The sequence below is a fragment of the Etheostoma spectabile genome, chromosome 1 (assembly GCF_008692095.1).
Source record: "Etheostoma spectabile isolate EspeVRDwgs_2016 chromosome 1, UIUC_Espe_1.0, whole genome shotgun sequence".
NCBI classification, from domain to species: Eukaryota; Metazoa; Chordata; class Actinopteri; order Perciformes; family Percidae; genus Etheostoma; species Etheostoma spectabile.
The window spans coordinates 12,824,228-12,836,744 of NC_045733.1; the positions used below are offsets into that span (position 1 = coordinate 12,824,228).

Sequence of the window (12,517 nt, forward strand, 5' to 3'; positions counted from 1 at the left end):
GAGAGAGAGAGAGAGAGAGAGAGAGAGGCAAATGCACTGCAACTTAAGAAAACACATGCAAATAGACAAATTAATAAAGATGTTTTCTTAATTTTCTTGTGTTTTGTGTATTTGCTTGTGTTTTTTTGAGTTGCGGTACTTTGTCCCTGTTGGTCGTCGTACACAGTCTCAAAACACTGGTTAGAAATTTGTTATGACACAGACTTTTGGGAAAAAATGAACATGAAACCTATAAATGACTGCTACAGCGTAGTTGTAACAGTGCTGTGAGGAGAATCTAATTTAATCCAACATGTATTACTAGCAAGCTAAATCATCAGACTCCCTGATGTCAAAATCAAAAGATGTGCATTGTTTAACACTAATCCAAAACAATGTAAAAGTGCCAAAATAGCAAGAGATCAGCAAGGTGCCAGCCCAACCACAGGGCCGGTGTATCCAGATCATTCTGTCTTATGTGGTGCCTTGTTGGTCCTTTGTTGGCTTACTGCTCGAAATGCAACCAAAAACATAAGTATTTGGTGTACAATCAGGAAACCAAAATTTTTTTTGAAGCAGAGGATTTTGGATTCTACTTTCGGGGTTTGCTTCCCTGGGAAAACAAAAGACTTTCACCCAGGAAATACGTGTTTCTTGGGAATGTTTCACTCCAAACCACTGTCTTTTTCCTAAAATTAAGTGGTCGTTTTGGTGCCTAAACTTAACTTTTGTCACTGAATAACGCTCACTTTTTCTTGCCTAAACTTAACTTGATCTCAGACGAAACCACCGGCAGCTCGCGGTGCTTTGTACCTGGCTCCATAACGCCCCCTAATTAGTTTTAGCCTTTGGCCGCATTTGGTGAAGGAACTGTATGGAACTCACATTACTTGAATAATACACTTGCTGCTGACAATTTAGGAATGTTGTATATAAAAAAAAGTGTTAGATCTACCTAAAGACTAAAGTACTTATGATGCCATATATTTTATAGTACTAGTGAGATACTAGGGTACTCTGGTGGCATAGGGTATGAGATGCTAACCAATGTACAATTGCAGCATCTTCAGGGCACCTTTGTTGCATCACCCCTTCTCTTTCTCTCGCTCCATCTAAGGCAAAAATGTCAATGTACTTGAAGTGAGAAAAATAATTATTCTTTTTCACTGGGGCAGTTCTGTCTTTCTATTGATCCTGAAGATCTTATCAGCCATTTTGATTGACATTGTCACAACATCCTTTACAGTGTCCACAAATTGAACTGATTAAAATCTCATGTTGCTTAGAGCAACATTTCACAATGTATTAGCCCTAAAGGAATTAAGATACGATCACTTTCTTAGCATTTCCTATTCCATTTCTACAGTCCTGGCACCGGTAACACTTTACCTCTACATTTCACAACCCTGAATCATGGCTACTTGCACTTTTACAGTGAATTTAGAAGTTGATTTTAACAAGCCAGATGTAGTTTCCAACAACACAAAAGCACACCGTGGGAGTGTTTGTACTTTATATTGTGAGATGCAGTCTACTTTTATACTCTCAGGAGAACATCTCTCATGTTGATAATGAGATACTTGTCCTTTTTTTTTCTTCAACAAGACAACTTCTCCTTCTTCCCACGTTTTATCTTTGTTAAGAAGGCATACTTGTTTTAATCATGACACACATTGATGTTGGTGTGATGAGCCAGTTCTGTGCTGACATAGGAAATGTATTACTTGTGGCTGGTGAAGTTAAATTAGGTAAAATCCCTTTCATAAATATAGGACCGACAAAGACCTCTGCCCCATTGAAAGCATTGGGGTTTTTGTCTAAATAATTTAGACAACAATAGGCAAAACGAGGCTATTAGCATGAAGGACATTTTATGCTGCAGCTCTAACTGTCAGAATCTGAGCTAAAATTTAAGTTCAGTTAAAAAATGATAACGAAATAGGAAAGGTTGCACATAATTGGTAGAGATAAAAAAGCATATATGAGTGGTACTGTGTGTGTGTGTGTGTGTGTGTGTGTGTGTGTGTGTGTGTGTGTGTGTGTGTGTGTGTGTGTGTGTGTGTGTGTGTGTGTGTGAGAAATATCCTCTGAGTGTTAATTTGATGACATGTATCATATTACTTTCATAGGCTGTAGTTTAGTGAGTTTGTAACCAAAACAAAAGAAATATTTCGGTTCGATGTGTAGGTTTGCTCTGCCTACACTACCTCCAGATCCCCGCGCCTCCACCAACATGTGTCTACACAGTTGCTGCTGCTGCTGCTGCTGCTGCTGTTGTGCGCATTACCAAGGATGCATAAAGGCAGAGGACAGTGCGCGCCACTGGATGCGAGCAGCTCAAATCGCAGCAGCAACTCCACTCCATGTTTTGCCCTGCCCTTGTGCGCTCTGCTCGCCGTGCAGCGTGTCTCCGTTGCATTTTGCTTTCCTCACACCGAGACGAGCACTGGGCTGCTGTGTGTGCGGGAGAAGTTGTTTGCACAGAGAGCACCAGGTAGCAACTGTCTTCTTCAAACGGATTCGTCCAAGCTGGGATCAATCGGACTCGTCAGGGTCTTTTTCATATTCGAGGTGGAAAAGACGAAGCTTTTGCAATGAGGTGGACGTACCAGTATCTAAAGTGAGGAGTGATTGTCATTTTTTTTCTCTTCTTTTTGTTTTAATGAACATCTGACACCTGCTCACTGGAGACATTTTTTTTTAACCAGCTCTTCTGGGATTTGTTTTGTTCTTTTTTTGACAGAGCTCGTATTTCCCTGTGAAACATTATCAAGGATTTCACTGATGTATGCGATGTGGAGACTGCAAGTCGCCTTATGTACTCTGTCGGTGCTGTCCCTGTCATCTGCTGCTGAAAGCAAAGCGCGGAGCTGTAGCGAGACTAGGCAAGCTTATAACGCTAAAGGATTCAGCCTCGTCAATGTGCCTCATCAGGAAATATCAGGTAATTGACAAATCATTAAACAATTGGATGGTGATCACTTCACACAACCTGATCTAAATGCTCTCCGATCTCCCTCAAACCTTTGAGAATTTAACTCGCCCTTTTACCAACAACCCGTGATCCCTTTATCAGAATATCCAAAACGAGCCAAAAGTCTGTTTGTGCAACATGCCACGTTCCATGGTGGACTTTGTCAAGCATTTGTCTGGATTGAATCTATGCAGTAGGTATGTTTGTTGGGCTTTTCACAAGTATTTTGATAAATCAAAGACGTGATTGCAACAGAGTGTGACTATATGTGTTTTTCTTGCTATTTAAAAGCCAGTATGATGTTCTATATGTCCACGTTGCTTGATGAATCACAGCAAGCTGCATTTCTTTCATTATCTTCCACTGAGTAGATACCAAACACTGGATTTAAAATCCAGACTACAGCTCAAATGATCCACCTGTCATCTTGCTCAATAAGTGTCCGTCTATCCATCCACCCTATAGTTAAACGTTTCAGGTATCTTAACTTACATGTTCTAGGCCAAATTGAAATAGGTAATGCCACAAAAAGTGGATTTACACTGACAGGTAAAGCCCACATGTTACCTTTCACCTGTTTTACCATTGGGACCAACTCAGAGAAGTGCTCCTTTCCTCATAGAGGTGACTTCAACCACAGGTTATACATTGATAGATAACACATTCATCACCAGAAATAGCAGCTCAAAGAGTCACATGTGATACTTCTGTATGTAATTTTCTTGCGCCCAAATATGAGATTATTAATAAATAGAGCTGCTGAATTGGAGACAGGGAAATATTTACTTTGCTACACTGAAACACCAGAAGCTATGTTTTGAAAGTACAGTAGCTGCATACCTGTTGCTCGCATTCAACAGAAGATCATTGAAGCTTGTTGTGTTGTACTTGGCTAAATAGTGAATGCTGTTTACCAGTAGGGGGCTGTATGCACCCAGGACGAAAAAGTCTTTTTTGCTGAGGGTTTCCTTTTTTCTTCTTCTTCTCGATATTCCTCAAGGGTACAGCTTAGGTTTTAATTCATGTGCTTTGGTACAGCAGAGATATGGGGTTTTATTATCTCTTGTGTGGTGGTAATCACATTTATGGTCAAAGCAGGAAAAGAGATTAGTCAGTAAACATAGTCAGCTTCATGAGAGGGAAGAGTGGAAGCAGAGAGGCCTGAAGTTAATCCCTCTTTTGCCTCTTACAGACAAAATAGAGATACGGTATTGGTAATTGGCAATGTCAGGCAGTAATGATCATAGAGCCGTCTTATTTGCTTTAAACTAGGTTTTGGTTGGATGGGAAATTGATAGTTTTGTCACTGATTGAAAGTGTGTGTAAGTCTCTGTGTGAAGGATCCCTAGAGTACTTATAAATCAAAAACAATTTCATCTAGGAATTATAAATCTATGTTATTGAGTCGCTAAAATGCAGACAAAAATAGGACAATTTGTATCTAGAAAATACAGAAGTTGGTATTTACCAGGAATCAGAAGCTGCAGTAAAAATGTCAAAGCAAAAAGGAAAACTTTTTTTCCCACACTTATTCTGCTCCGGTAGCAACCTATATTCAGCATCAACTCAAGGAGAAATTTTCAGCAGACTACTCAAATAAAAAGACCCGGCACTGTATTTAAAATAATTAATGTGCAGAGTAACACTTACACGGTACGCTTCTAAAAGAAGTAATGCAGTGCTGCTCTGTTTTTGTTTTTGTTTCATTATTTGTTTCTGATATGACAAAGCACAGGAAGCTAGACAGAGATGGTGGCTTCTGATGTTGCCCCCGGTTCCTTGTTGTCATCAGTGTTGTAAAGTGATGGTTTGTGATTAAACGCAGCTTTGTACAGTCAATCCGCGTATGTGAACTTGCCCTAAATATGTAAGGAATACAATAATAATAGGAGTCTGCTGATTCATTCAGACATACTGTATCTATTATTGAAACCTGAACATGGTTCATTTTTCAATTTTTTATTCAATGCTTGATGTTTGGATTATTTATTAAATCCCATTTGATTTTTTGAATGTATCCTGAGACAGAATCTTGGATGTCACCTGTGCAGCTGTTTTTATCTACTTTGGCAGTTGTCATAGGAGTTTTCCAGAATTTGACTACAGAGTTTTTGTTGGCCTCCACCTGCCCAGAGCACTGGATGGGTTCCATTTCCAACAACAAGAATGCAGAATGTGTCAGATAACGTTTTATAAATGATTAGGAAATTCTTGGACATCCTTTTATTAGATTATGTAGAGTTTTGGGGTTTACAGTAATAAATACATGGAATACACATTACAGTCCATTAGTTTTTGTAGCTATGTACGAATAGTTCACAAACACAGCCCGAGAGTTTTCAGTATGTATTCTTTTATTTCATGTACCATTTCTAATTTACTTTGAACTTCAGCAAGTTAAAGTCAAAGACAAAGTTCTTTTGGCCACATTATTGATCAAGATGTTTTATGGAGCTGTGATCAAATCCCAATTACAATTCATGTACAGCCACTACGCTGTCTGTAATTGGATTTTGTTTTGTCCAAATAACCTTTGCATACAGTAAATACAACAGAAGTGAGATATACGTAGGCCTCAGGGGATGGGGTAGTAGAAAGCAGTCAATTAGCTATGCTTATACAAATGTGTGGCTGCGTGTGCAGCGTTTGCATTCATCCTTCCATCATTTGCATTGTCATGCCAAGCCTCTAGATGCTAAACACACAGGTTTAATACTTATGAAGAGGTGGCTACCTCAGGTTGTAAGCTAACATTTGCATAAACTAATTATTTTGACAGCTACTGACAAGCTGAGCTACATACATTTTTTAAGAGGTGACTAACACAGATGTGTTAAGATGTTAGTTTTTTGCATATGGAAATACAATAGGCCATACTTTAACTTTAATTAAACAAAAAACTCATAAAACTTAAATTTAATGTATAGTTTATTGGTGGCATTCTGATGGTATTGGTCAGACCCTTTTTATAAAAGCACGTTTACACAGCTACTATCTAAATTCTGCAGAGCATCCATTATTGAAATATTACAACAGTGTTTGAATGGGTCTCTTGGGCTCCAGAGTCATAAAACTTATCCAGAACATACAGAACCTGGATAGGTCATTGGAACAGAAACCCCAAATCGATGTTTCAAAGATTATAACAGGAGGCAAGGTCATATCTTTGTGGCTTTTGCTCTTTTTTTAAAACATAATCTGTAAAGTTCTATTTTTGCTATGCTTTCAATGTACCCGATAGATTAGACAATATTATGCAATATTTTGCAATTACAATTCTTACAGCGATTGAAAGCAGAAACATTAGTGTTGCCTCAGAGACAGTCAGATGTACGTATGTGATTTCACCCATGAAGAGATGTAATTCATGCTCAGCAGTATAACACTTCTGTCATACTTGTTGCCATGCTTGGCAAATTGTCATCATCCATAGTTGTATTCTGGGATTGAGATAACTCTTTAGCACTAATGCAGACATAATGCAATTGCTCAGTTGGCAGACCCAGTTAGAGGTCAACCCTACTACCTACTTTATTGATTAAAAAGTGCTACTTTGTCTTTTTGCCTAAGGACTCTTGAGTGCCTCAGTTGACTTACAGTACGGGAGTGGTGGGAGGTAGAGGCCAGTGAGAAAAATCTTACTGGCATTAGACTAGTTTTCCTGCAGTTAGAGGTCTCTCTGAGAAGTGCCAGTATTCTTTGTAAAGCGGAGGTTGGTAGGATAAAGATAGATAGAGTGGTGGTGGTGCTGAAACACACTATTGAAAAATGTCTATAACTTGCTGGTGGACAGCTTCGTTAAACTCCACCAGGTCGAGCATATGATTCTTTTGCTCTTGTGCCCGTGTTTTCAATGAACTATTGCCTGCCTGGTGTTTTACACCGCAGTCAGCCAAAAATGCAGCTTGTGAAGATCACCCCTGTTTGCTTGTGTCAGACGTTAGTTATAGTGTCGTGCACATGCCGCTTGATTGTCAGCCCTTTGTTCATAAACACAACTTCTCAATGCTTTAGTCAGGCCCTGCTAGGGAGCTCTTGCTCCAAGGCTCTGCTGTTAATATCAACATCTGTACGTACACAGAGAGGTTGGGATTGTCATGGGTGGACATAGTTCTTTGCTTCGGCTTTGAAACAAAATCCCTTAATGAGCTGCAGTTTCTATTAATGAAGTGAGCTGCTTACTGAATATTTCCTTTCCAAAGAATAACAAGTGCCTTTGGTGTTCATTATTAGCAATTTTAGAGAATATTATTTGATTTCTCTTTAACAGAACAGTTATTAACTGTTACTAAATCCAGCATATGTATTCCTCTTGTCAATTCCTGAAGCTGTAACTCTCTCTGCTTATCATTATGATCTTTATGTTGCAGTTGGCTAATTCCCCATTTACACAACCCACACATCAGAAATCTTTGCTGTTTGTACTTTAATGAATGTCAGGACCCATGTGAACCCTGTATGCGGCACATTTAATATCGTCAACATTTGATCTTTTTTGACACAGACATCACTGTAGCTCCTAAAATAAAATAAAATAAAATAAAATAAAATAAAATAAATGAATCCTACAACACTTAACATCTAAATTTAAGATTGTTATGGACAGAAAAAAACAACACATTGTAGTATTCATATGTTTTTAAAAGCAGGTTTAAGCACATGTAGTTCCGTATTTGATGAATTTTTAGGGCCCCAGATGTAATTTGTTGAAATGAAAATGATTCAAGGAGAATATACAATAAAGTCATAATGAAACTGTAAGGATCCATTGCAAGAATCAGCTGTTTGAAGCTATTTAGTACTTTGCATTCACATAAACATGCTATCAGTCAGGATTTTTTTATGACACAATATAGCGCAGAAAATATTATGGTTAATATTTTGATGTTACATTTCTACACATTGTCACAAAATAAGGTATTCAATAGTCTGTTGCACAGATCCAAATTCATTTATTTAAATGCAAGGCAGATAGCCTATTTAAAATAAATGGGAAGATAATTTTAGATGTGTTCACAGCCAGATGCCTAATTACTAAATAATGGAATGACATAAGACCTTTAGTGAAAGTGTGGGAATACCACTCTAAAAGCCCTTGCCTAGCAAATATCCATATATAAAATTCTGTAGGGCATTTTTTTCCAAAGCCCATTAAGATGCTCTTGGCTCTGCCAAATTGGAAATAAGTCTCTTGCCAGCCTGTATACATCTTCAGAGAGAACAGTTAATGAGATGTGAGGGAGATTAGGCTGTGTGTGTGTGTGTGTGTGTGTGTGTGTGTGTGTGTGTGTGTGTGTGTGTGGTGTGTGCAGGTTAGCCTCACTTTCCCATTTTTTTTTTTTTTTTGCTTTGCACCTCTATTGTGGGAGGAAATGACAAAAGTGTTTTGTTTTTCATTGGGCGAGTCAGATTGTATGCATAGAACATTCAAATGAGTTCCAATGTGAATCAACCCAGCTGTGTTTTTCTAATTTTTTTTAGATTTGGTCAATGAGAATATCTTACAGTTGTCGTGACTTGATGAATGTGTCAATCCTCTGCAGGCTTTCAAGTTTAAAATGCATATGGTCTGCAAGCTTCCTGGCAGCCTTCCTCAGCACCATGTATGGTGTTTTCTGAGTAGTGTGAAAAGCCTTCGGCCAGTGTAGGAGACTACGATAGCACTTTTTTCAGTTTCAATCAACTGCTGGCCTAAATCAGTAATGGAGGGTGGGATTAAGGATCACTACCCTCTCAAGCCTTGAAAGGAACTAGAAAATAACAGCAAGAAGTCTATGGATGGATGTAGTTGTATGTTGAGGGATTAGAAGAGAGACCACAGAAAATAAGCAAAAAATAAACAATCTTACTCAGTAAAAGAGAGCATATAGGCATGCAGAGCATCCTTGACTAACTCTGTGAGGGATACAAGGAGAGAGTCAGGTAGGATGTAATCCATCTGAGTTTGAAGGATTAGTGATCAGACTCGCTGTTTGTGTTGAACAGAAGAATCGCTACATGCTGCTTTTTTTTTATACTTGTTTCCACAAAAAGAGAAAAAGCATTCAACTTTGCTCGTCTCCTTAATACATTAGTGAAAGAAAAACTGCCGCAGGAGGTAACAGAAGGAAAAGTCACTTGTGGTGTTCCTCCACTGGGAAAAGTGTCCCCTCTGGGATTTATCTGTCAGTTGGTAAGGGTAGTTCAGGAATTTTGTTGAGGGTGGGGGAGGTCAACTTGTCACATCATTGTTGAGATGTCAAAATATAACAGAGTGGCCTTCCTACTGCTATCTAATGGCACTTACCCACTGCTAGTACCAGCTCTGCTCGGGCCTAAATCGACTCGACTCGTCCGTTTTGTACCGCTTCATGTGTGAGGCAAGCGTGGCTGGTCGTCATCGTGACACCACAGGAAACTGCCATGACCTAACGTGACACACACACAGAACGTCAAAGGTGTGTTGTTTTAGATTCTCGGCATGTGGCTGTTGCCACAGCCAGGAGACACATTTTGTTTCAAAAGAAGCTCGAGGCAGCAAAAAAACACAGCTGGCTAAACTATTTTAAATGGTGAGTTTGTTCAGACACCCCCCGTCTGTCGCTAGCAATGATGATGCAGTGATTAGTGACCATTCTGTCCGACCAATCAGTAGTCCACAGGTTTTCACGTCACCTTTGGTATTGCATCAGCTCGCTTGGAACCACAACGGAGATGATATTAAAAAAGTACCTGTTGGCAGGTACCATGGACTTTTTCCATAATGGAAAACCCCAAAAATGCGAGTAGAGTCAAGGCGTGACGAGCAGGTACCATGTAATGGAAAAATGCCATATGAAGGGGAGACTCTTAGGATTGATCTAAAGCCATATAAAACACACCGTTCACTACACAGACAATGCTAATAACTTCTATTCTCACCCTCTAGCCAAGAGGGTGTGGTTTTCCTACCATTATTTATTATGTATGTTAGAGAACCAAGGCATTCTGTTTATTGCTATGGTCTTTCTTTTTGCCCACACAGACCTTTTTGCCCCTGGAGAGGAGTCTCTATATAGAAGTCCCAAGCTTGACACCCATGATAAGGCTCAGAGGGATGAGTGCCACACAGTGCTTTTGGGAATACCCACATGGGTATGTCATATCGAGGTGTCAAGGATGCAAATAGATTTTACACTGGGGACCTTTTTGTTTTTGTTTTTCAGACACAGACTAGTACACATGGCTGAGGTGATTTGCTAAATAAGCCACCCCTCAGAGACTTGGAGGTAAACAAGCATTAAGCACAGATAAACATGCATTCCAGAATTGTCATGGAAACATCAGACGCTGTCAACGGATGCAGACAACGGTGATGGCATTGCCGTTAAAATGTCAACAATGACACTGTTATTGTGTGGATGAAACATAGACAGTCTCTACCCCTGAAAGGCCTCTGAGGTGGTTTCACTGTTGTCAGACCACGGGGGGCTTTTGATTCATCAAAATCAATAGTGCAGATGATCCAACATGCAGATATTCTTTAGTACAAACAAAGCCACAGCAGTACATCAATGGCTAACTTTAAGGCCTGTGAATTCAGGATTCTAAATATAGTTATATTTTTTTCACTGTGTAGTTGAGGCAGAAAATTCAATTGGATACTGAAACACTTAACTTTATTTTTACCAGATGGAATTGAAAAACAAGACCAAACTTTATGTAAAGTGATGTGGTGGTGCATTTAAAGAGTAGTAAAGAATAAGGCTGGGGATTTTCTGTCAATACATTATGAATTCCCCAGCACGTCTGTGGCTCTCAGCCACAAGGCCGTTCACTCCTACTGACGTAAATCATTAAAAACAAATCACATATAGGCTACAGTATGTATTATCATTTTCAAAACTATTTTGAACTTTGAAAAGTAATTTCTTTAAAACAGCTGGGCACTGTAATTTTAGGAAACTTTACTCAAATAAAAGTCAATACTGTATTTGTTGGGGATTATTTTCAAAGGTGGATTTGTTGCCTTATTGAGCATTAACATCATCAGCTCATTTTAAGGGTTTTGGGACAACAATGGAGCTCTATGGTACTGATGAATAAGCTATAGTAGGCTTTGGCTACATATAGGCTATGCCTTTTAAAGGCATAAGTTAATTTTAGTTGGAGTATTTTCACGTGATTTGTTTTAATAAAATATATATTTTTTTTATTTGTAGTATGTAACCAGACTTATCCTTTAAAGCTTTAGTGTGTAACCTTTTTATATTAATGAACATCCATTACATTCCAGCCATTGCCAAATGAGTTGCTACAAAGCTAATTAAAACTATGCTCCACAAAAGTCTCTCTGTATTTCTCAGCATGGCTGTGTTCAGAAACTTAGTGTCGTCCGGTGACTTTAGCACACAGAAAATTAAGCAAACATAATTATTTCTTCTGAAGAGTCCATTTTTTTTATACTCATTGTGCTCCATGGCGACAAGCAACTGTGTGGAGGATGGGTAGGGGTGATGCACGATAACTGAAGGTGGATGCCCTCATGGGATGACAGAAACTTCGCACTACAGCTTTCACACTATATAAACCTATTTGAGCAAGTAAATTAATTATAATCCCTGGTCCCAGTTCATAGTGTTTTGCAACGACAGTTATTTTCCTTTTACTCTAGAGAAAATCACTTCTTTGTCTCCTCTTCTCTCTAATCTGGGTAGCTCCCTACCTAGAAAGTAAAATTAGCTAAAGGCTGAGTGGAAAGTTCTGTTTTATTCTTTTGACCCCCAGAGACGGTAGAAATCTAGTCACTACAAATCTTCTCTGGTGAACACCAGGATTCATAGAACCATACACCGTATGTGGTGGGGCTCTAGATTTGAATGCACCTGCTGAAGCTGCTGTTTATGATTGCTTGTGTGTAAATGGGAAATATGAATGGGATAGTTATTTGCACTGTATATGGCTTTACCAGACTAATGGAATAATTATCTTAATTGGACTACAGTGTGCATGTTACATACTCAGTCAGTAGATTGAGACATTTCTGGCTCTAATGCTGTGTGGGTGTTTTTGTGCTATCTTTTGCCCTGCAATAGTGGAGGTTTAGTGAGGGTTCAGTTCTGGAGATATTCAGTGTAAAAGAAGAGCTTTGTGCTCTCAGTAAGCTGTCTGTGTAAAATTGTGTGTTACTCCTGTCTCTCTCATTTCTAATAAATCAAATAAGTCATATGCACTTGATCACCATCACATTTGCAACAAGGACACCAGGAAAAAAATGCTGTGGCAGCTCAGTATGATCTTTACCTAAATTGTGCAATCACTAAACTATTTAAGTTTAAAGCACCCATATTATGCTCATTTTCAGGGTCATAATTGTATTTTGAGGTTGTACCAGAATAAGTTTACATGGTTTCATTTTCAAAAGACACCATATTTTTGTTGTACTGCACATTGCTGCAGATCTTGATTTCACCCAGTGTGTTTGGGTTTCTGTTTTAGATACAGAGTGACACATCTCCCTTCTATACTATCTTTGTTGGGAGTCGCACATGTGCAGTAGCTAGGTAAGATTACATCAGCTAGATAACTCTCTCTCCAACTTTGGTC

The 12,517-nt window shown here is 38.9% G+C and overlaps 1 protein-coding gene across 3 annotated transcripts in view; it reads left to right on the plus strand.

The window, feature by feature from the left end:
- Window positions 1–2,269: 2,269 nt before the first annotated feature.
- The window catches only part of LOC116696725 (glypican-6), a 149,585-nt gene continuing 139,337 nt past the window's right edge, over window positions 2,270–12,517 (plus strand). For 2 of the 3 annotated variants that reach the window (XM_032527908.1, XM_032527982.1), the window contains exon 1: window positions 2,271–2,923. In XM_032527908.1, coding sequence (XP_032383799.1) covers window positions 2,764–2,923 — 160 coding nt within the window. In that variant the 5' untranslated portion in view covers window positions 2,271–2,763. Of the gene's footprint in view, window positions 2,924–12,517 lie in introns of all 3 variants that reach the window. The other variant, XM_032528062.1, reaches the window with a different exon arrangement.